Source organism: Manis javanica, chromosome 3 (genome assembly GCF_040802235.1).
Source record: "Manis javanica isolate MJ-LG chromosome 3, MJ_LKY, whole genome shotgun sequence".
Taxonomy (NCBI): Eukaryota; Metazoa; Chordata; class Mammalia; order Pholidota; family Manidae; genus Manis; species Manis javanica.
In genome coordinates this window covers 24110274-24136284 of record NC_133158.1, presented here as the reverse complement: position 1 = coordinate 24136284, position 26011 = coordinate 24110274, and the positions used below count along the sequence as shown (strand labels likewise).

At 37.9% G+C, this 26011-nt stretch overlaps 1 protein-coding gene across 8 annotated transcripts in view; it reads right to left on the bottom strand.

Annotated features, from left to right (window-relative positions):
- CNTN4 (contactin 4) overlaps nt 1–26011 on the bottom strand; it is a 927209-nt gene that overhangs the window by 228559 nt on the left and 672639 nt on the right. For all 8 annotated transcript variants that reach the window (XM_073230952.1, XM_073230946.1, XM_037019370.2 and 5 more), the window contains one exon: nt 9096–9191. In XM_073230952.1, coding sequence (XP_073087053.1) covers nt 9096–9191 — 96 coding nt within the window. The remainder of the gene's footprint in view (nt 1–9095; nt 9192–26011) is intronic.

Sequence of the window (26011 nt, the reverse complement as noted above, 5' to 3'; positions counted from 1 at the left end):
ATATCTCATTGTGGTTTGAATTTGCATTTCTCTGATGATTAGCCATGTGGAGCATCTTTTCATGTGCCTGTTGGCCATCTGAATTTCTTCTTTAGAGAACTGTCTACTCAGCTCCTCTGCCCATTTTTTAATTGGGTTATTTGCTTTTTGTTTGTTGAGGCGTGTGAGCTCTTTATATATTTTGGATGTCAATCCTTTATCGGATCTGTCATTTATGAATATGTTCTCCCATACTGTAGGATACCTTTTTGTTCTATTGATGGTGTCCTTTGTTCTACAGAAGCTTTTTAGCTTGATATAGTCCCACTTGTTAATTTTTGACTGTTTCCCTTGCCCAGGGAGATATGTTCATGAAGAAGTCACTCATGTTTATGTCCATGAGATTTTTGACTATATTTTTTTCTAAGCATTTTATGATTTCATGACTTACATTCAGGTCTTTGATCCATGTGGAGTTTACTTTTGTGTATGGGGTTAGACAGTGATCCAGGTTCATTCTCTTACATGTAACTGTCCAGTTTGCCAGCACCACCTATTGAAGAGACCGTCATTTCCCCATTGTGTGTCCATAGCTACTTTATCAAATATTAATTGGCCATATATGTTTGGGTTAATGTCTGGAGTCTCTATTGTGTTCCACTGGTCTGTGGCTCTGTTCTTGTGCCAGTACCAAATTGTCTTGATTACTGTGGCTTTGTAGTAGAGCTTGAAGTTGGGGAGTGAGATTCCCCCCCCGTTTATTCTTCCTTCTCAGGATTGCATTGGCTATTCGGGATCTTTGACGGTTCCATATGAATTTTTGAACTATTTGTTCCAGTTCATTGAAGATTGCTGTTGGTAATTTGATAGGGATTGCACCGAATCTGTATATTGCTTTGGGCAGGATGGCCATTTTGACGATATTAATTCTTCCGAGCCAGGAGCATGGGATGAGTTTCCATTTGTTAGTGACCTCTTTAATTTCTCTTAAGAGTGTCTTATAGTTTTCAGGGTATAGGTTTTTCACGTCCTTGGTTAGGTTTATTCCTAGGTATTTTATTCTTTTTGATGCTATTGTGAATGGAATTGTTTTCCTGATTTCTCTTTCTATTAGTTCATTGTTAGTGTATAGGAAAGCTACAGAGTTCTGTGTGTTAATTTTGTATCCTGCAAATTTGCTGAATTTTGATATTAGTTCTAGTAGTTTTACAGTGGAGTCTTTAGGGTTTTTTATGTAAAATATCATGTCATCTGCAAATAGTGACAGTTTGACTTCTTCTTTACCAATCTGGATTCCTTGTATTTCTTTGTTTTGTCTGATTGCCATGACTAGGACCTCCAGTACTAAGATAAATAACAGTGGGGAGAGTGGGCATCCCTGTCTAGTTTCCAATCTCAGAGGAAAAGCTTTCAGCTTCTCGCTGTTCAGTATAATGTTGGCTGTGGGTTTATCATATATGGCCTTTATTATGTTGAGGTACTTGCCCTCTATGCCCATTTTATTGAGAGTTTTTATCATGAATGGACGTTGAATTTTGTCGAATGCTTTTTCAGCATCTATGGAGATGATCATGTGGTTTTTGCCCTTCTTTTTGTTGATGTGGTGGATGATGTTGATGGATTTTCGAATGTTGTACCATCCTTGCATCCCTGGGATGAATCCCACTTGGTCATGGTATGATCCTCTTGATGTATTTTTGAATTCGGTTTGCTAATATTTTGTTGAGCATTTTTGCATCTACGTTCATCAGGGATATTGGTCTGTAGTTTTCTTTTTTGGTGGGGTCTTTGCCTGGTTTTGGTATTAGGGTGATGTTGGCTTCATAGAATGAGTTTGGGAGTATTCCCTCCTCTTCTATTTTTTGGAAAACTTTAAGGAGAATGGGTATTATGTCTTCCCTGTATGTCTGATAAAATTCTGAGGTAAATCCACCTGGCCTTGGGGTTTTGTTCTTGGGTAGTTTTTCGATTACTGCTTCAGTTGCTGGTAATTGGTCTGTTTAGATTTTCTGTTTCTTTCTGGGTCAGTCTTGGAAGGTTGTATATTTCTAGGAAGTTGTCCATTTCTCCTAGGTTTCCCAGTTTGTTAGCATATAGGTTTTCATAGTATTCTCTAATAATTCTTTGTATTTCTGTGGGGTTCGTCGTGTTTTTTTCCTTTCTCGTTTCTGATTCTGTTGATGTGTGTAGACTCTCTTTTCCTCTTAATAAGTCTGGCTAGAGGCTTATCTATTTTGTTTATTTTCTTGAAGAACCAGCTCTTGGTTTCATTGATTTTTTTCTATTGTTTTATTCTCCTCAATTTTATTTATTTCTTCTCTGATCTTTATTATGTGCCTCCTTCTGCTGACCTTAGGCCTCATTTGTTCTTCTTTTTCCAATTTTGATAACTGTGACATTAGACTACTCATTTGGGATTGTTCTTCCTTCTTTAAATATGCCTGGATTGCTATATACTTTCCTCTTAAGACTGCTTTTGCTGCATCCCACAGAAGCTGGGGCTTTGTGTTACTGTTGTCATTTGTTTCCATATATTGCTGGATCTCCATTTTAATTTGGTCATTGATCCATTGATTATTTAGGAGCATGTTGTTATGCCTCCATGTGTTTGTGCACCTTTTTGCTTTCTTTGTACAATTTATTTCTAGTTTTATACCTTTGTGGTCTGAAAAGTTGGTTGGTAGGATTTCACTCTTTTGGAATTTACTGAGGTTCTTTTTTGTGACCTAGTATGTGGTCTATTCTGGAGTATGTTCCATGTGCACTTGAGAAGAATGTGTAACCCGTTGCTTTTGGATGTAGAGTACTATAGATGTCTATTAGGTCCATCTGTTCTAGTGAGTTGTTCAGTGCCTCTGTGTCCTTACTTATTTTCTGTCTGGTGGATCTGTCCTTTGGGGTGAGTGGTGTGTTAAAGTCTCCCAAAATGAATGCATTGCATTCTATTTCCTCCTTTAATTCAGTTAGTATTTGTTTCACATATATTGGTGCTCCTGTATTGGGTGCATATATGTTTAAATGGTTATATCCTCTTGTTGGCCTGAGCCCTTTATCATTATGTAATGTCCTTCTTTATCTCTTGTTACTTTCTTTATTTTGAGGTCTATTTTGTCTGATACTAGTATTGCAACACCTGCTTTTTTCTCTCTGTTGTTTGCATGAAATAACTTTCTCCAACCCTTGACTTTTAATCTGTTCATGTCTTTGGGTTTGAGGTGAGCCTCTTGTAAGCAGCATATGGATGGATCTTGCTTTTTTATCCATTCTGTTACTCTGTGTCTTTTGATTGGTGCATTCATTCCATTTACATTTAGGGTGATTATTGAAAGTTATGTACTTATTGCCATTGCAGGCTTTAGATTTGTGGTTACCAAAGGTTCAAGGTTAGCTCGTTTACTACCTTACTGTCTGACCTCACTCGCTTATTGAGCTGTTATAAACACAGTCTGATGATTATTTCCTTCCCTTCTTTTCCCTCCTCCTCCGTTCTTCATATGTTGGATGTTTTGTTCTGTGCTCTTTTTAGGAGTGCTCCCATCTAGAGCAGTCCCTGTAAGATGCCCTGTAGAGGTATTTTGTGGGAGGCAAATTCCCTCAACTTTTCCTTGTCTGGGAATTATTTAATCCGTCCTTCATATTTAAATGATAATCGTGCTGGATACAGTATCCTTGGTTCAAAGCCCTTCTGTTTCATTGCATTAAATATATCATGCTATTCTCTTCTGGCCTGTATGGTTTCTGTTGAGAAGTCTGATGGTAGCCTGATGGGCTTTCTTTTGTAGGTGACCTTTTTACTTTCTCTGGCTGCCTTTAATACTCTGTCCCTGTCCTTGATCTTTGCCATTTTAATTATTATGTGTCTTGGTGTTGACCTCTTTGGATCCCGTCTCTCAGGAGTTCTGTGTGCCTCCATAGTCTGAGCAACTATTTCCTCCCCCAGTTTGGGGAAGTTCTCAGAAATTATTTCTTTAAAGATACTTTCTATCCCTTTTTCTCTCTCTTCTTCCTCTGGTATCCCTATAATGTGGATATTGTTCCTTTTGGATTGGTCACACAGTTCTCTTAATATTGTTTCATTCCTGGAGATACTTTTATCTCTCACTGCCTCAGCTTCTATGCATTGCTGTTCTCTGGTTTCTATTCCATCAATGGCCTCTTGCATCTTATCCATTCTGCTTATAAATCCTTCCAGAGTTTGTTTCATTTCTGTAATCTCCCTCCGGAGATCTGTGATCTCCCTCCAGACGTCTGTAATTTCCCTCCAGACTTTATCCCTTAGCTCTTGCATATTTCTCTGCAGCTCTGTCAGCATGTTTATGATTTTTATTTTGAATTCTTTTTCAGGGAGACTGGTTAGGTCGGCCTCTGCAGATCCTTTCTCACGTGTAACTATCTTGGTCTGGACCGGATTTTTTTGCCTTTTCATGGTGATTGCAGTGGCTGTAGGCAGGTTGCAGGTGTGTCAGCTGGGAGAAGAAAGTCCTTTCCTGATTGCTGGATGCCTTGCCCTTCTCCACTGCCTGTGACAGCTACCTGCACTCCTGGAGCAGCCACCGGGTTAATCTCCTAAGCTGCTGTAGGCAGGGTGTCCGTCAAAGCAGTGCAGAGCCCTGCAGGGAGTGGCAGGCATGCCATGTGTGCTCCTCCATGCTAGCAGCAACCCTGCTGGGCAGCTGTGTGGCAACAGCAGCCTTTGGGTCTGTCCCGGGTGGCTGTGCATTGAGCTGGGATTCCCGTCGGCTCCTAAGAGTGCGCCTGCTCCCTCTGGCTCCACTGCCAGTGCGCACAGGGCTTTTTCACACAGGTTTCTACCGGGCTCTGGCTTCACTGCCACCGGTGGGCTGTTCGGTCACACCGCTGCAGGCTAGCCCTGCGGCGCACGGATCTGCTCTCGGTTCCTTCTAGCGCTTCCGCCCCCGGCACGCACTCCCACTCTCCTGCCACTGGGCCCGTGTGTCGGGGTCTGCGCCAGTTGGAGGAATGACTGGTAGGCTGCCTAGTCCTGTGAGGGGCTTCAGAGCTGCACTGCCTCCGTTTAGGGCGCCTAAGTTTTCCCCGTGTTCCCAGCTGCCAGGACAACTTTGTCCAGCTATGGGGTCCCTGTCTCTTTAAGACTTGCAGAAAGCACTCGCTTTTCTTTTGTCTCAGGGGCGCCGGTTGTGGGGTCCTGTCCACAGGTTTTGCTTTTCCGTTTCTCTAATATCCAGCACCCCGTGCACCTTGTATCTGCGTTCCGGGTGCGGATTTCTAGAGCTGGTTGTTAAGCAGTCCTGGGCTTTCACTCCTTCCCCATTCTGACTCCTTTCTTCCTGCCAGGTTTTGGGGTGGGGGAGCGTTTGGGTCCCACCTGGCCACAGCTTGTATCTTACCCCCTTTGTGTTATGCTGAGTTCTTGCAGATGTAGATGTATCCTGGCTGTTGTACTGCATCCACTGGTGTCTCTTTTAGGAATAGTTGTATTTATTGTATTTTCATAAATATATATGTTTTGGGGAGGAGATTTCCTCTGAACTACTCATGCTGCCATCTTTCCATGATCCCTGCTAGTCACTTTTTAAGGTGTTCATCTCTCTTATCAACAACCATAAAAATATTATATTTTGTCTTAAACTCTTTTAAATTTGAATTTGACATAAGAAATGCTTAACTCATCTGCTTGAGTGGTATGGTAATCAAAGCAGTTCACCTCAACAGGATGGACTTATGCTGGTTTGCAGAAGGTGATCCAAGTGGGTGGATCTTAAATCTGGTGTTCCCTCTGTGTCAACTGAAACAAATTTCAGGGACCCTTCCTCAGATATATGGAATCAAATATCCTTGGGAAAAAGCTGGACATCTGTGGCTTTAATATGCTGCCCTGGTGATGCTTTAGTTTCCTGCCCCCCACTAGTGGACATATGCTTGCTGTCTGTATGGGGGCCACAGATGTAACTAAGGGATTCTCAAGCTTTAATGTGCATATGAATCACTTGGAGATTGTGTTAAAATTTGAATTTCGATTCAGTGGGCCCTGAGTTGGGCCTGAGATTCTGTCTTTTCAATAAACGGCCACGTGAGGCCAATGCTGCTTGGTTCCATGGACACATTTTGAGTAGCAGTGATCTTGGTGACATACAAAAGGATGGTGAGGCAAAAACATCCCTTGATTAACACTGTTCATGAGGATTTCACTGCTGAATCACCTGCCAATTTTAATATAGGAAAAGGAAGAACTGCAAAGTACCTTGGTTCTGTTCCTATTTAATGAGAGCTTGGTTGAAGCTCATGAATTCCTAGTGCCAAGTGACTCTGTAGTTGATAAAAATCAAGGTGAAAATTCTGGACCTCAGTAAATTCTATTTTTAATATGAAGGAACATTATGGACAACCAGAGTCCATTTACAGTGAATTTGCTCTTTTGGTGCTTGTATTAAGATTTAATAGTAAACTCTATGTGATGACATCACAACTGAATTTTTATCCATTAACCAAGAGATGATGAAGAATGTTGCACATACAACACTGGAAATACCTGCTGACTGAAATGCATTTTGAGATAGATTAATCATAACTCATTTCCACATTACCCTAAGAAAGTCTGATCCTGCACAGCTTTTGAAATGGGACATGCAGCCTCCCGTACAATGGATTTCATGCCATTAACTCAGTACCCCACTGATCTAATAAAAGGCCAACTCATTTCCTTTCATCTGCGTGATCTGTTACAGCTGAACCCGGGACACCAGATGCTGGGTCTAAACTGCTCAGTATGCCCAGGGGCTCATGGTGATGCTCCCAGCTTTCAGGTGATGCACAGCCCGGAGAAGCAATGAGAGAATCACCGTGGTGTAGTCTGCACTGGAGGGTTTTGGATAATTGGATAGATTTCATCAGCTAATCACTGACCCCCTACTGCCTCAAACTTATAGATGTCTCAGATGTTATCTTACAACCTTCAAGATCCTTCCTGTTTTCTCTCAAATTTCCTTGCCTTGCCTTCCTTGCCTACAATGTTACTGAGCACACAGTTTCTAACAGGCCCATAATGAGAATATTTATTTCCTTGTCTTCCACCATCAAGACTGCCAGGAATGTCAGCACAGCTCCAGGGACTGAATTTCAGAGCCGCTGACTGTTGCCAGCAAAGACAAGCACATTTCAGTGGATGTCTACGAAAATGTTTAATATATTTCTCGGTGGGAAGGGGAAAGTGTTCAGGCACCTCATTGTGGAGCAGAGCAGCACCATTTGTGAGCTTCACCTTTTCCACAGATATCATTCTCCCAGGGCGTAGTGTGGTATCTTTTTCTTAATATGCCTACAAGATTAATTTTTAGAGTCACTGCCATGTTGTGCAGGTTTGATGCTGTTCACATTAAGTACTAAGGTAGATTAGCAAAACCTTCATTCTTATTTTGATCAGATTTTACAATGAGAATAGAAGTGTTAGTTTGAGTGAACTTTAATTCATCCCAAGTATATGTCCAGTTAATAGGTTTTCTCATATATATGTCAGGACTTCAATAATAAAAGCATATTTGATAAATATGTTTAGTCTTTGTTGACTTACTACTATGTAATAGTGTAACTAAAAAGAGTCTGAGAGATATCCTTTAATCTCTTCACTTTATAGATTACAGAGTGTGGCATAGAGCTTTTGAAGATATTTGCCCAATGTCAGATAATGATTGTGAAATAGAGCAAGGATCAGAACTCATGTCCTGGAGTTCAAATTTAATGCTTCTGATATGAACTTGGAGGGGAAATAAAGTCTTAAAGAGTAAACCGATTTCTCAGAACATGAACTCCTGAAACCTAACCTGGATTCTCTGCCAGTCTTCAAAAAGCAGAACCCTTAACCATTTCATGTCCTCAGTCTAGACTCGGAGGGACACCTGTCTCTCCCACCTACTTTTATACTCATCATGCTTGAAGTGTAAGCCTCTTAATTATTTTACTAATTATTTTCTGCTGGAAATGTTAGTTGGGGCATTAGATGAGAAAGGAAATATTACAAATTTTGAATAGAGGACAAAAAGAAAAGGGTATTTTCAAATTCTCGGTTTAAAATTCTTGATCTTCTAATCATTTGTTAAACCAAATAGAAAATAATGCAACAAACAGGATACTAGATATCAAATTTAACTTCAGCCATGATTTCTAGAAGTAGCATTTATCAATCTTATCATCACAAACTTTAGTAGAATCCTAATAAATAGCTACCTACTACTTTCTATGTGCTGGCAGATTTTCAGACATAATGTGTCTTTTTATCATACACTACAGGGTGCCTACACAGCTTTTCTCCATATGCTCTCTTATTACCAAAATTATGATTTTTTTGGGGGAGCCATCATCTATCCTTACAAAATACTTGATTTATCAGTCTCCTTTGCCATTAGGGGTGATCACTGAAATGTAGGTTAAGAGTCCTTGGGTCAAGCAAACCTTCCATAATACAAAGGGACACTGAAATGACAGACTTTTGACTTAATGTTCTTGCCTCTTCCCATTTCCTCCTATCTGCATGCACATTTAGTGCCTCAGCCATGCCACATGTTAGGACTTCAGAGCATGCTCTGAGAAAGGGCTGTACACCAGAAGACATCCTCAAGCAGTAGTGACAGCTTTAGACCTTTGGAAATATGTGTGAGGCTAACAAACACCATTCTGTGGAGCTACTGGGAGCTGGGTCTTTTCAGTCGTATATGCATTCCTAAGTGATCTGCTTGCTGAGAGTCTTCACAAAGTGGTCTTGGATTCTGTGGTCAGCGGATTTTGGTGCTAGGTCTCATCCCTTCTCAGATGAAATGAAGCAGGCCATCACCCAATCAAGTTGGAAACAGTAGTGTTATGCTTTACCTCCATTGCTTTACTAAGCCACAGGATTCTGATTTTGACTGATTCAAGTGTCCTTCCACTTAAGACAGTAGACAGCAGTGGTGGGGGGAAGATTTTCACAATATTTTCCTATCTTAATTATGGGAGGCATTGACAACAATTCTTTCTTGGTACACAAGGACGTTGGGAATTTCTACAAATGACACTGTCCTCTTAGCTGGTGCCAGAGGGAGAGTCATCAGCAAGAAAAAGAGCAGCCAGTGAAGTGTGCACCTTGCAGTGCATGTGTAGCTTACCTCCAGAATGGGCTGGTGGGCCGCAGAGTAGAACCATCCCCTGACCTTGACGGACAGACACAGTGCTTCTTGTTCTTGTTTTAAAGTTTTCAAGATCTGTTGGGAGAAATAAAGAAAAACGGTTTACACTTTAAATTTCCAATATATTATGAAACAAGTATCACCATTTCAGAAGAGGGTAGTCTTCTGCCAAAAAACAGCCTTAGTAGCACCTGTACCAGGAGAATTCAATGCAGCATCTTTTAAACATGATATTGTCCTTTCCTCAATTGTATACCCATAATGTAAGGTAGCCACTTGCCATATGTGCCTTTTTAGATTTAAAACAATTAAAATAAAATAAAATGTATAATTCATTCCTCACACTAGCTGCATGTTAAGTGCTCAAAAGCCACACATAGCTTTTGCTTACCATGTTAAACAGCAGAGAACATTTACATCACTGCAATAAATTCTATTGGACAGTGCAGGTCTAGATGAACAAATGAAGGTTTAATGATGTGAAATGTCTTGCCCAACATCTATCTGTAATTAAATGTCATTATCAGGACATAAATTCATGTTGTTAGATATTGGTTCACTCCACAAACCACTGTATTTATGCAATTATAACTTTTATGTACCTAGAAAATGACTATATATGCACACATTATGTACAAATTATATACAATGTATAGACATATACACACATATATAACTGTTTGTGTATTGTTTTATTAGATACTGTCAAAGGATCTGTTTGCAAAGAAAAAAAAAAGTTCCCCTCAAGGTTTTGCAGAGCTCTAGACATTAGAGATAAACATTCCAAACCCAAAGATTACAGTTTGAGTCAGTAAATAATCAGTTGCCAATGAAGACCACTTAATGCAAAAAAAGTATGTCTAATAAAGTGACAATAGATATTATTGCTTTAAAAAGAGATTTTTCTTGCATCCTCCCCAATGCAAATCCTCTCAACAAGGAGTATTTTAAGTGCCATTGCATCTTTTGTTTCTACACCATTTGATTTACTAGCCTCATTGGATTTGAGGACATTCTCCTTCAAGTATGCTGCAGCCATCTAGCTGTTCACACTAGAGGACAGTAACATTTACTGACTATCTCCTCCATGTTGGCCATATTGTTAAGTTTTGTATGACGATTATCTTAAGAAATCCTAACAGCACTTACATGAGTTAGGGGCCATTAATATCCCCATTTTACAGACTAGAAAAGAGAGACACTATGAAATTTGTTTAAGATTAAAACATTAGTGAGTGATGGAGGTAGAAGGTGAAGCTGGACAGCCTTCCTGTAGTTACAAAATGTGCTGTTTCTTCATTCAGGAATGGTTTTAGAAAGAGGTCAGTATTATTAAAGAATTTATACACATACATGTCTTGATTATCAGTTTCTGGAATTGGAAAAACTTTAAACTCATGAATTGTCATTTTCATCAATTAAGTAATTATAAAAATTTCATTGAACATCATTGGGTTGCCAGCTCAGAACACAAACATTGAGAGAACACAGCCTCTACTCTGTAGGGACTCCAGAGTTTAGTGCTCAGGATGGAGAAGTAACATCTAATCACAGGAACCCAACCACTTCCAGAGTGTAGGTGTGTGACAATGGGCACCTGAAGAAACATATTCAGCCCAAAACAAAAATCTGAACTGAATTTTTGATGCAATAAACTTCTTTTTATTCAATGACCATCAATGAGGATAGAACATGATTTTTTCCTTTTCTCTAAGGAAATGGTCTGAGAAGCCCTTTAAAAAAGATTAACCCAGAGATTTAAAGATTTTATTATGGCAGATCATTTAATATTATAAACCATTTTTCTTAAAGGTGACACTGAATCAGTCTGAACTGTCACTTCTGCAGTTTCTCAGAATAAGTCATCTAAGTTTTTGCACAAGCATCCCAATCAACCCCCAGAGTTGCCTGAAAAATTAAGAGCTCACAGACAACAGAGATCACGTCTCACTGAGGCAAAATCCATCACTAGAGGAAGAGCATTAAGAAATGGGAAAGAAAATAAGAAATAAATGCAATGATATTTAGTTGTCTTATTCAGCTTTAAAAAAATTGGATTTCTATTTCTTCCTTTTCAGTTATCACTTCATGTAGTTCTATAAGATTTGGACAATTAGAATATATTGCATCAACTTGGCATCTGAGAAAATATTTGGACATATTTCAGAGTAGTTAATTGAAATATATTCCAGTTGGTAGGTATTACTTGCATAGTGAATTAAAAGGCAAAATTTGGACAGATCTGAGTTTGAAAATTATCTCTGCCATGTACTGGCTGTGTTATCGACTTTATACAAATCTTCACTTTATCAGAAATAAAATGAGAGTAAATGTGGTTTTAAAATAAGAATCATGAGCACAGATTACATGAGATCATATTTGAAAAGCACAAGGCCAAGCACAAAGCCTTTCAGGCTACAAGTTTGATGTTCAGTATAAATTTGTTCTGTCCACTGAGGAATGCTGTAATCCAGGGGCTGATCATTTCTCAATTATTCCATTTAGAAAAGAATTCCAAATAGCAAATGTACACTAGAGAGCTTCAGATACTAATCAAAGGATGCTATATTTATGCACATGTTCAAGGAAAGAATGGATGTCCAAAGTTGGTCTTTTCAGATATAACTATCTTTCCAGATCCTAATTACTAGCAGCATGATAATTTTTTTTCCAAATCAAAGAAACATGTGTGTGAATGGATACTTTTTCAAGGGTTATATACTCACAATCAGGCTTTTCCCAGCCATATTCCCATATATATTATTTTATTTAGAATCATTTTATTTCCAAAGCTTTGGTACTAGTAATGATCAGTGGCTACAGGCATTATGAGATGGTCAGAATACATTGTGGATAATGTTCTATCTCTATGACCATTGCCCTAAGAGCAATAATAGCATCTACTTGTAAAATGGGTTGAGGTCATACTAGGTACCAGGGTACTTTTCATATAGATGCCATTTAATTCCATTATTGTTTTTGTTTTTTTCCCCCCCAGGTGACATAACTAAGCTCAGAGAGGTTCAACACCATCTTCACATATCTGGCCTTGGAAATGGCCAGAAAACACAAATTTGTATGTCTCTCTCTAAAGACACTGCTCTGAGGCACCAGAATCTATGGCTTCCTACTGATTGAGTAAAACGAGTGGGAAAGAGCATTCAAACTAGTTGCTCAACATCACTGAATGAATTTTACACTCCTTAGTGAACATGTAAGAAAATCCACATTAAAATCTACATTTCAATGCACAATGAGATGAGTAGGTCCCTTTGATTTGAAATCTTTTATTTCGTTGCTTTTCCTTGTGGGTGAGTACTCAATGTGAGGGTTTTAAACATTAGGTGTAAAAAATTAAGTTGAACAAGGAGAAAACAATAAGAAACAAGTGAATTAAGAAGCAAGATGTTGCATTGATATGAGGTAGCTGAACAATTACACTTGAGTTGTTTTCCCTCTCAGCTCCATGCAGTTAGCTACTGAAGATATGGTTCAATGTATATACATGACAAGGAATTAATATAATGTGTAGAGGTTTCTCATTACAGCTTCTTTTTCCAGCTTTGCATATTGGTCACTGACATGTGATTTATAAACTTAAAAAATGAATGGCTATACTTTTCAGAGTTGATTCCATTCATTAGCAGTTAACATAAAATTTTCTAGAAATCACATGCAAAGGAATGTTCACTTTAGTGGCAGATGTCTTTTCATATCATATTTTCTGGGAAAACAATTGTCCTTTATTCTCCTATGGAATGTAATAGCAGCATTTTATTTTTAAATGAGATTAGAAAATACAATATAGTACTTGGAATGTGTAGCTTATTGAGAGCATAGAGGAAATGATTTAGCAGTTAAATTCCTTGAGGAATAAAAGTGTGCAAAGGTCTTAAAGCTGCAATATGTGATAAATAATAAAAAGCCTTAGTATATGAAAATATTTGGAATTCAGACTGCAAAGTAAGTCAGAGAGTGAGGGGAAAAAATCTCCACATATTTCCTGTCTGGAAAGTTATTAAATGTTTAGAGCTGTGGAAGAGGTAGCTTACAATAAATATCTGGATGTAGTCTGGAGAAAACAAAATCAAGAAGGTCAAAGATGTTTACTGAGAAATAATGAGTAAATGATGAAGATTAACTTATTTATTAGGCCATCACTAAGGGACTACTCATGACACACAGGAATAGGAAGAGCTGAAGCTAAAATTCATGGGGTAAGAATAGCCACACAAGTGTGTAAGATGCCTGGTTTTAAAATGGCCAGGAAAGGTTGAAGACATAATGACATATATCATGGTTGTTAGGAATCTACAGAAAGGAAGGAAAAAAGGAAAGAGTAAAAATGATACAGTAAGCCATGCAAGTAATACATGTATTTTTAATGCATGTTTTATTTACTGCAAGTGGAAAAACACCAATTCATTATTTTCCTGACTTGGGTGACCTGGATTCCATTAATTCTCAGAGGGTGGCCACAGAACAAGAAATTGCCAGCACCAGTTCCTTTATTATTGCTTCCTCCCATTTTAAAAGAAGCAATCAATATGGAGATCAATATCACCTTGGAAAAATGGTCAAGTGATGTGTTTATTATGAATATGATTTTCATAATAATGATTGCACCATTTATGAAAAGATAGATATTTTTGGAGCATAACTTTAAAAACCAGTTAGGCAGCATATTAAATATTATGCCTTGAATCTTTGCCATTTATTCGCTGAGTGTGTATGTGGATGCACATTTGCCTGGTGCCTTGGAGTCTAGAGCCTCTTACTAAAAATAAGTCTACATTTACAAAACGTTATGAATAGCAAAGCCATATTCTTGACATTCTTTCCATTCAGGAAGAAGGAAGAAACCATTTGTGAGACTGGCAGTGTTGGCTGGGTTTCCCTGTGAGTTGTGCATAGCAAGAGAGAGAAGTACATTGTGGTCTAACACCCTGGCTCTGGAGTCAGAAAGCCCTGAGTTCAAATTCAGCACTCTTATTCTGTAGCTCTCTGATGTGGGTGAGCGACTCAGTCTCCTTGAATTTCAGTTTCTTCATTTCTAATATCAGGACAATAATTCCTATCTCACAGGGCTCTTTAAAGATTAGGGTCATGCATTAAAGCATTTAACATACTGCCTGTTCCAAAGTCAGTAGTTTATTAATGTTAGCATTATCATTTCTGAGAATCAAAGGAAAATGCACAGAAAATGACTTGCTGGGGAAAGTGAGTCCAAATTTCTACCAGATAAAGTAACACCAGAGGAGTCAAGTCAGTCATACTGTGTGACACAAAATGCTGGTAAGAATTAAAATGCATCCTCTTTTGCTAGACTTACTTGTATTTTCATGTCTGTAACAGGTGCTGAAGTAAGCCAGATATCTTATCTTTTGCTGGGAATGAAATGTATTCTTTATATGACTTACAATTAATACACAATGACCTGTACTGGATTCAGATAATTCTCCTTAAGAACTTCTTCCTATGATGACATGGGCTGAGAAAGCTTGTGCTATTTTTTAATGTAAAGGTTGAAAATACTATTTTCATAAAACAGCAAAAACTGATGTTTATATTTTATAAAGGATGCATTATCTTTTATTTTAAAGCAGAAATAAAAAATGAAACATTATACTACTTGCTGATTATATAAGTTTATTCATTGAGCTGAAAGTTTTAGAAGTTCACACTGTGTGCTGGATGGAATAGGGTGGATATAAATGTAAATATAAATGTAAATTGAAATATATACATATTTACAAATATATATTATATACATATATATATACACAGACACATATCATACAATAGTAATAGATATGTGTCAGTATCTTGCTTTACCATTGTTTATCCTATCTTCAGCAAATATTTTTTGAATTCCTCTTTTGTTTCAGGTATTGGTACCATCCATTTTATCTCTCCAAAAACTAAGTAAAATAGAACAAAAAACCCATGGCTATGCTAAAGATCTGATATTAAATACCCCAGCTTGAATATATAAATAGCAATTTGTCCTTATAATACAAGTTCAGTTAGTTAGTAAATGCAGAAGGAAAGACAGAAGTAGAAAATCACAATGCAAACACTGCAGTACTAATTTTTTCAGGCAATAGCCATCAGAGGAAGCTAATATTCATGGAGAAAATAGGATGAGATAAAGGACAGCCATGTAGTTTTCTGGTATCTCCCCTACAAGACACATAAAATTTGCAAAGGGAAATACAGGAACTATACTGTGAATAAACCTGGCAGACACCACATCGCCCAAGCGATCAGAGTGGGCATCACCAGGATTATAAATTACATCCCGCACTGCCAATGTTATGGCTGAACCTTGTCCCCCCAAAGCCACATGTTGGGGTCCAGACTCCCAGTGTCTCAGGATGTGACTGTATCTGGAGACAGGTCCATATGGGCAGCTCTGATCCCACAGGACTGGCATCCTCATGAGAGGAGATGAGGACACAGACACGTGCAGAGGGGCTGCCACGTGAGGCTGTGGGGAGAGGGCGCACCCATGCCTGGGGGACCCAATCCCGGCCTGCAGGGTATGAGAGAATACTGTCTGTGGTCTCAGCCACCCCGCAGCCCCAGGAACTCACACAGTCTGATGTGGAGCCACATGGAGCGTCCCATCTCACCTCCGTAGTGCTCTTCTCAAAATGCCCAAACGCCTCCTGATCATGAGAAAACACCAGACAGCCTCACCCTGAGGGATGTTCTGCAAAAACCTGGCCTGGACTCCAAAGGTCATGAACACAGAGGCTGAGAAGCCATGGGCCAGGGAAGGCCTGGAAAGAAAAAGGCCCAAAGCCAGCAAACTGGCAGGTCAGTTATATCACAGTGCATTTCCGGGTTTCAGTAATGATGCTTTAAAATTCAACACTGGGGTAAGATGGGTGGGAGGTATCTGGGGACTCTACAAAATTAATATTTTGTAATTTTCTGTAAGTTTCTAATAATTTCAAATAAAAAACTAAAGAACAAAAAGAGTATAAGCCAGTGACCTACTGGCTGAATTAAAAAAAAAAAAAATACCCCAGCCTGCTGACAGTCTGAAGAAGTGACCCAAATCTGATTCCAGCTGGTGGTTTGACATTGAAACAAAAAGCAAATCTCTTTCCTGGATATCTTTGTATAGGTAACAAAGGACCTTATTAATATTCCTAAGTCAATGTACACTCAGATTACAAATAACTGATTCACAGAAATGGCTTATGATTTTGCTCGTTTATAGTCCCTACTGCTGCTGCTGTGCACATCACTATGAAAGTTTTAATTATTTAAAAGTAAAAGGTAGGACCTGTGGGAATTTTTCTAGGTGCTGATTCTGACCTCACCATGTTCTCCCTCAAATGTCTGTGCTTTTTTATATCCCTCTTTATTCACACCAGATGAAACTCTGTAATTTAGGGACTACTTTGGAATTACAGAAATGCCATAAATGGTTGCCAATGTATTATCTTGCTATTAGTCATTTACAGTGAAGGGTGAATTAATCCAATCACATTGATTCCTCTTAATGAGTAAATAAGAGCAATATGGATTCTTTGAATGTGAGTTTTGCTGACCAAAAAAGAAACAAAAGAACATCTATGAAGTAATGGGGACAATAAAGTAGGGCTGAGAAAGCTCAAGAAAGGATTAATGACTTAAAAAATAGGATGAGGAAAGATGCGTATAGATTGCCAAAGACAAATTTGCAGGTCAGCAATCCCACGTTTAGGAAAAGAGGTTACTCTATTCTTTCTCTTCTTGCATCACATTACTATATCACTTTTTGTTTCCAGAAAAAAAAAAAGAAAATTAGACAAGAACTTAAAATAGCATAATCAATGGTATGTGTTAAGGAGGTATGTGTTAGTTTCTGCTTGGGTAATCTAACCACTTTTGTAAATATTAAAAACATAAGGCTAGTTTCAACTAGCTTACTTAACACAGTTCTCACTTTTCATGTATAAATTCATTTAATCCTCAAAACAGTTCTATGAGGTATTGTTAGTAATCCCATTTTATAGAAAGAAAAACATCAACATCCAAGTTCACAGACCTAGCATAAGGAAATAGAGTATGGATTAGAATCCAGGCGTTCCTGACCCAGAAGTCTGTATATTTGGCCTCTATTCTATATTGAGTTAAATAGAACATATGGAATGAAACCACTCTTGTTGATTGTCTGATTGACTACTTGAGACTTTCATACTTTTCATCCCTTTACTATTATTAACTTGACTTCACAAGAAAATAAAGGTTGCTTTGCTTCCCTTTTCTCTGTAAGTGTATGACTTTTCTGATAGCGATTTTTTATTTATCATTTTTAGCTCTTTTCTCTTTCCTCATTTCTTTGACATACTCTATTTCATCTAGACCTTTGTGCTATTTAAGAAGCCAAAGAACAACTCAATTTAAAATGTTTGAGTTTCCCTGAGTGTTCCATAAAAATGTGCACCTATCTAACTCATGAGGTTACTGCGATTAGTGTAATATGGCATTATAAATAATGTTGTTCTTCTTCGGAGACAGGCACCCTAAAATACAAGCTATTATTACCAGCATTTTTCTCCACAGGAGCTCTTCTCTTTTCACATATCATCCTGACTCAGGAGTGTTAATGGCTAGGCAGGTGCATTCTCTATCCTTACACAACACAAAGAGAAACAAAAGTTTCAGAAAAGCATCTGACCTAGTCAATTTTAGAATAAAATATGAACTGTTCACTGTGCTTCACAAAGACCTTTGGGATCTGGTCCCTTCCCACATCCTCAGTGTCATGTCCTGCTACTCTGCTCCTTATTTGTTGATACTGCAACACCATGTTTTGCTCTCTGTTCTTCAGACACTTTAAGGCTAACCATGTCCTAGGACCTTTGAACTTGCTTTTCCCTTCGCTTGGAATGATTTTTACCCATCTTTTGGCTTATCATTCTTCTGGACTCAAGTCACGTCGCTTCTTCAGAGTAGCCGTCTTTGAGTGTTTATCTCACGTAAACCACCACCCTGCTCCAGTTATTCTCACATCACCTCTTTATTACATCTGTCATGGTAGTCATTGCCAGTGGCTGCAATTACTTTGTTCATCTCTAGGCCATTTGACTTATTGTCCCCCCTCCCCTCCTCAATGAAGGCTTAATGGGGGTCAGGAATCTTTTAGGTCTTTATCAGGCTGTAGCACCATGCCCCAAACAGTGTCTAATGTTTATTAGGTACTTATTTAGTCTTTGCCTGATCTCCATCCTGTTTCACACACTTAAGTCAGGGAGACTCCACGGGCTCAGGTGAACTTTTCTGTATTGATCCCAAGACACACTTGTTTTGCAACATCCTGCCTATAAAGGACCTTTGTGTGGTCAAAGGTCAGGGATGTTTTCTAAGACAGCTGTAAGAAAAGGTCTCTAATCAAGGAGCTGAGCCACCTACCATCCTTAAAATGAAAGCTTAAAGACTAAGATTTGGGGATGCCATCAGCATATGAAATGAATTCACCCTTTGGCAGAAGAAATGACCCAATGACCCTTCTACCCAATGACCCTTGAACCAATGAATGCTTGAGATGATGAAAACATGAAATGGCATCAGGCAAATTATGGGGCTTGTTAGCTGTGACAGCGGTTGTTATCAGCTAGTCAGTGATATGCCATGCTATTATCTGTTCTTACCCTAGTGGGAGAAAGTTCTGTAACTTGATAGACTTAATGATCATTCAAGTTCTGACAGAAAGAAACATGATTCTTCATTTTGAACTTTTTCATTGCCTTGAAAACTGAAATTAGCAAGTTACGATTCATTGTACTGGTCTTAATAAACAGGCAAACCTAGAGGGCAAATCAGATATATTCAACACTAGAATAAATATCCTTTGAAGAAGTGCTGAAAAGGCACATATCAACAGGCCATTGTAAAGTCGGTAATCTATTGGAAAAACCTTTGGAATGTATTACTTAGTGGAGATTTATGGGCCACAGATCATGATCAAACCCAAGAGACCACAAATCCACCAGCCATACAATTGGTCATGAAAAACTGCTGTAAAGTGAAAGAAATTGCCTCATCTCAAACTTTTTCATTTGATTTCTTTTCTTTTTGTTAACCTCTCAGGGATACAAGCCTGAGCAATGAGATCACTTTTGAATTTGCCTAGCACTTAATGGTAATGGACACAATCTCAAAAGGGGCCAGGAAGTTTCCGACTTCTTGCTCACAAATGAAACTAAGTAGATGCTCATATAGTTAAACTTTCTCTTAATTCTATCCAAAAAAAATGTAGGCATCGTTTTCCCAATAAGCTTGGGAGGAAATTACACAAAGTGTTAACTTTAAAGGGAGAGTCAGAGTTTATCAGTATTTTTTTGACAGAAAGGTTTTATTTTAAAATCAAACAGAAGACTCTGCTACATACTCAAGTTTTAGATTTTTCACCTAATAAAACAGAGACTGGTTACTAATAAAGAAAAATGCTAGTCATGCTTTTGTTCATTGCTCCTAAGAAATTGGACATGCTTTGCTATATAGCTAATTGGGGTAGCAAAGATGTTGGAAATAACATTTGTTTAATCACTGGCTCAAAGAGGGCTATTTCTTGTCCCTTTTCCTTACTCTTCTTTGAGTGTAAAATATTTCTTGGAATACTGGGTACTGAATTAGATGTTTACTGGTTGAAAGATTTTAAGGGCATAAAAAAGTTCTGTATATAAATGAAATTCCCAGATGAAGAGCAGCTGTTATTTATATTGAAGTTAAGTTGCTTCAGCAATTTCAACCATATATTTTTATTTCATTACTGTTTTGAAAATAAAACCATCATCAAATATACATGCTAGTTATGTGTTTATTCATCATCTACTTTGACTTTGCTATGGGTGCTATTTCACTGTTCTCATTTTTACAGAGAGAAATTGGAGATAAGGCTGCACTGTGGTACACCTGCCAATTTTTGGAAATGTCATCACTCAATCCCTTTTTTTTTAAGGAACTGTAAGGGAGATGAGAACTAATACAGATTCATTCAATACCTATGATATGCCTGCTATGAGCACTTATACAAGCCAGCTCCTACCCAATGATGGGGATGTATTATTGAAAAACAAAACAAAAACATTTATCTTTTCAGAGAGGTTAAAGTAGATAAAGTGATCATAAACAAAATTAATAAATCACATACTGTGTCTTTTGATAGTGAGAGTGCTATAGAAAAATAAATTAGGGAAATAGGTTAGGGAATGATGGTATGAAATTTTAAAAGAAGATCAAAGTAGAATCTTTGTACTTCTCGTCATACTTCCAAATGCAGAAATAATTCTTCCTCTGCCAACTCAGCGTGTGGCCCCCATAGAGACTGCCAAGAAGGGTGCAAAGTCATGCCAAGTGACATAGCAGTCTTGATTTAGTTTTGTACTTCCTTATTTATAAGTCAAGTTGAAGTCACTTTAGTTGCAGTAATACCTGAAGAAACTAATAAAGTAAGTATTCTCATTTTACATCTAAAAGTTTAAAATAGTTTCCTGGAAAAACAAAAACAAAAACAAAATTCTAAGTAATGGAAGAAATGAAAGGAACAACTAAACAGGCATATTAAATATACACTGATTTCCTAAAGGAAGACAGTTGCCAAACTAGCACTAGGGGATGTATATGCCACTTTAGAATTACAGTTTGGGGCCTCAGGAATCCTGCAGAGTGAGGGAATTCCGAGCAGGATGGTCTTACTGTCTAGTCTCTCCGGGCTACTGTAACAAATGCACCGCAGACTGGGTAGCCTGAACAACAAACGCTTCTTTCTCAGTTCTGGAGACTGAGAAGTCCAAGATTAAGGTGATGTCTGGTGAAAGACCCTGCTCCCTGTTTTGTAGACTGCCATCTTCTCACTGCATCCTCACATCGCGGAGGATGAAGAGGGAAGGAAGCTCTCCATGTCTCTTTTTACAAAGGCAGAAATGAAGTCATGAAGGCCCTACCTTAGAGTCCAGTGATCTTCCAGAGGCTCCACGTCCTAATACCAAACTGAGGGTTCGGGTTTCAACATATGAATTTTAGGGGGTCATGAACATTCAGTCCGTAATACCATCCTTTCTTCAGTCTCAGCTTTTTTCCCTCATCCTCCCTTCTTTCTTTCCCCCAAAATATTATTTATGGTGTCATAGTGGTAGATGGTGTGGAGAATACAAAGCTAAATCCAACATGGCATCTGAACTAAAGAAGTTCATAGTCTACCTGAAATAGGCACATAAATACCTCTATTGCAAGGAAGTCCAACCTTACTGTGGCACTTGAATGTCCACAGACTTCTTTAAAGTTTATTGATGAGGTCACAGTTATCAAGGTGCTACACAACAGGGCAAGTGATAGAAGGATTTTTAAATGTCCCTTTAGTGTGTGTGTGTAGTTGGGGAGTTAGTGAAGGTATATTATGGATCTCTGAATCTGAGGCATCTGGGACTCAAGTGATGACAGCAATGCTCATAATCTTCTTGCTCAGGTGGAAGTTTGCTACTAATTCAAAGGTGATTCCAAGTTGTGGTAATAATAGCACTTATAGCTAAGATTTACTGAATGCTTACTATGTGCCAGGCACTAGAATAAGTACTTTTCATGTATTAATTTACTTAATCCTCTTAATAGTATCATGAGTTGGGCAACATTATGGCCATTATGGCCCCTTGTATGTATGAGGAAACTGAGACCCAGAAAAGAAATAATTTGCGCAAGTTCACATTGGTTGTAAATAATGAAGTTGTTCCTAGAGGGAAATACTGGTTTAGGTTTCTGCAAGTCTCTGGTCGCAACAGTTTCATCAAATGATCAACACATGACCTTATTTTATATGTATTTCTATTTAAATACAATTTATTTAATATATAATGTTTATTCATTAACATTGACTCATAGCTTCCAGCACTATAACTCATGCCTGAATGAAGCTTATCTAACACACACTTTTCCCCCCATTAGGCACATCACAGTCTTCTTGCATTTAGGAAACTAGACAGCACTTCAGTAACACACTTTGGGCTATTTTAAACAGGAAAATTACCAATGAAGAGCACAACAACACAAAATGCACAGCACTAAATAATTGCCAAAAGGACACTTGTTTATAGAACGAGAGCTGAAACAAGAAGGCAGAGCATACCCTTGTTCAACCTCAGCAGGGAGTGCGTGGGGAGATTCGAATTATTCTGCTGCTCTTCAGATGTCCACAAATGACCACAAAGGAGCTGAGAGTATTTATTTTAGGATATAGATAAATTTCAGAGATGATTAATGTACACCCAGCATTGAGCTCAGGGCTGGGCATGTTGTAGCTACTTGATAAATACCATAGTTAAATATTTAATATCTTACACAAGAGTTTATACATAGGTGATAACAGACATTTAATTTTTCTTAGGCTGTGCTTCAAGTAAAATGAGGGAGGGGAAGAAGAGGGAGAAGAAGGAGGAGGAAAAGGAGGACAAGAAAATGTGATAATTTACCCATGACAAAGAGACTATTAGAAATAGCAGTTAACGGTAATAGTAGAAACAAGTACACAAATGATATGTTTTCTTGTATTTTTATAGAAAATTAAAAAAAAACAACTTTAATTTTGTTGAGTTTTCTTGAACTTTGGGAACATCATAATTAACACACATACATCTAACTCATACATCCTGAACTCATATATCCAAATGAATGTAGCCCTCCAACATGGACTTTTTTAAGTATGGCCTTTTTTCCCCAGTTCTTTTTTTCCTTTTTTGTGCTAAAATACATATAACATAAAATTCCATCTTAAATACTTTTAAGTGTACAACTCATGGCATTAAATGAATTATTAATGTTGCGGAACCACCACCACCACCATAATGCATAATGTTCTCATCTTGTAAAACTGAAACTCTATACCCATTAAATGATGACTCCCCATTCCTTCCTCTGCCCTGCCTCTGACAACAGCCATTCAACTTGTCTCTATGAATTTGTATATCACTTAACAACTAAAGGAATCCCAAAATTTTTACTCATAATAACTCATCTGATCATCAAAACATCTCTGTGCATCTAATGCATCTCTGGGATGGCATTAAGTACTGCACTATGTAGAAGAAGCCACTTGAACTTTAGAAATGTTAAGAGATTTGCTCAAAGCTAAACCTCTAATAAGTAAAAGATACAGTCCTCTCCATATCTTAGCTATTGAGTGAGAAAAATGCTGCAATGAACTTGGGAATGCAGAGATCTCTTTGAGATCCTACTTGGATTTCCTAAGTGTCCATTAACAGATCAGTGATTAAGAAGATGTGGTATATGTATGGATTAGAATACTATTCAGTAGTGAGGAAGAAGAAAATCCTGCCATTTGTAACAACATAGATGAACCTTGTAATATTATGCTAAGTGAAATAAGTCAGATAGAGAAGCACAAATACTATTTAATTTTACTCACATGTTGAATCTAAGAAAGCCAAAAACTTAGAAACAGAGAATGGAATGATGGTTTCCAGGAGTTTGGAGGTGGGGGAAATGGAGAGATGTTGGTCAAATGGTTTGGGAGATGAATAAGTTCCAGTTAAAAGATGAGTAAGTTGTGGGGATCTAATGTACAGCGTGGTGATTTTAGTTAACAATACTACACTATATTCTTGAAAGTTGCTAAGAGAGTAGATCTCAAATGTTCTCACCACAGAAAGGAAATCATAATTATGTGATGTAATGGAGGTATTAGCTAACACAGAGTAGTAATATTTGCCAAATATAAGTGTATCAAGTCAACATATATACCTTAAACTTATATAATATTACATCAACTGTATCTCAATAAAGCAGAAAAAATGAGTAATCAATAGGAGAATAGAACCTAAAACCATTACTGTCAGTGAAGATTGTAAGACCTTGGAGGGTGGGAATGACATCTCACATTTTATAGGATCCCAAAACCTATCTCAATGTTCTGATGCAGTGTACATGTCACAAAATATTACTCCTAACTATTATGATGATGAGAACAGTATTGTATTGGACTGAAGAGCAGAACTATAGTATTTTAAAATAGAAAACCAAAGTTTTTAATGCTCTGTTTTCTTCCCCTTGAGATGCTCTTCATTATTTTACCAAAATTCAAGAGGGAATAAAAATTACTTTATTAAATTGACATACCATGCCTAGAGTGATATGTGAGGCTACAAAGACCCAATAACCCAGTTCAGTTGGGTTATCAGTATTGCTCTTCCTGATTAGTGTTAATTGGAATATTTTAATTGAGGCAGTGTTTTACTGCCTTCACAGCTTGAGTGAGCTGAAGTGCAGAGAACATTTTTTTAAATAATGAAAGCTAACAAAATCTAACCTGCTCTTACCAAGTTCTATAAAAACATAGTGTGACAAACAGATACCACGAAATCACTGCACAAGAAAATAGCATACATAGCATGTTCATTCATTCAATTATTTTAACATATTTATGAAGTGCCATATATAGGCCAGACCCTATTCTAGGGGCTGGGTCATAGCAATGAACAAATCAGAAAAACGCTCTTGTGGAGCTTAATTCAGCCATGTGAAGTAGGAAGATAATAAACATGGTAATTATTCAATTATACAGTATGTTAGAAGACAGTGAAGCCTTGGGTAAAACAAAAAACAGAGCAGGGTAAAAGGGATTAGGACAGCTGGGAGGACAGAGGAAGGCTACAATTTTAAATAATGGGCTCAGTGTAAGTGAGCAAGTAGATGACATTAGAGCAAAGACTTGAAGGAGATGAGTACTGAGGAGAAGTCTTTCTAGGTAGAAGAAAAAGTTCTCAAATAATAGGATCGTGGGCATTGAGAAATAGCAGGAGGCCAGTTTGGTTGGAGTGGAATGAATGAGAGAGAGCAATTAAGAGTTGGAGTCAAGGAGGTATTAGGACAGGGAGAATGGGTGACTATGTAGGGCACTGTGGACCCCTGTAAAGTCTTTGACTCCAATTCTGTTTGAAACTAGGTTTCTGAGAAGAATAGTAATGTGATTTGATTTAAGTTTAGTGGTTATTCAATTCATTTCTGTTCAACTAGAATGATTGCCTATTACATGAGTGGAGGAGTGCTATGAAACAAAAGATGTAAAGATAATAATATAAACTCACTGCCCCTGAAGAAGTCTTCATCTTGTAGGGAGATGTGAACAATTACCTGATTCAACATAGACAATAGCCAAGAGCTTTTTCAGGTGTGTAAACAAAATGCTGTAGGACTGTAAAGGAGAAAGCAAGTAATTTTTCATTCAGGAAAAAAACAACAAAGTACATAGCCTGAAGTCTTGATCTACAAAAAAAAAAATAAGGTTTCAAAAGGAGAATAAAAGAGAGAAGAGAATGCCAGGATAAGGATGTGAAATGAATAAAGGAAACCTCATTTGAAACAGAGTTGGGAAACCACGAAGGGAGAGCTCAAATGCACTACCACTTGTCACAGCTCACATAGTTCAGCAAGAAAAAGGAAGACTTCCTCTTGGCCTGGAAATGATAAGCTTCCCTATCATGCAGTCAATGAGAAGCCACTGTCACTTTGATCACCTGTAGCCAATGAGAAGCTGCCACCAATTTGAACTTTCATTTTCTTCCAGTGAAACTTTCTTCAAAACAATACCTCCGAACTTCCCCTTCTCTTCTATAGAAGGGTATTCTCCTCCTTTGTTCTCTGAACTTGCCTATATTTCACCATAGTTTGTATGTCCCAAATTACAATTCTTCTGTTTTTCCGGAATAAACTCATTTTTTGCTCAATAACCTTTGTTGTTTAATTTTTAAGGGTATTATTACATGGCGTCAGAAGTAGGATCCAAAGGCCATGAATTCCTGAGGATTCAACAACCTCTGGAACCATGTGTGGTATGCACTTGAAGCTCTGGCACTGTTTTCCTGAGTTATCTTTTTCCTTTTGGTTCA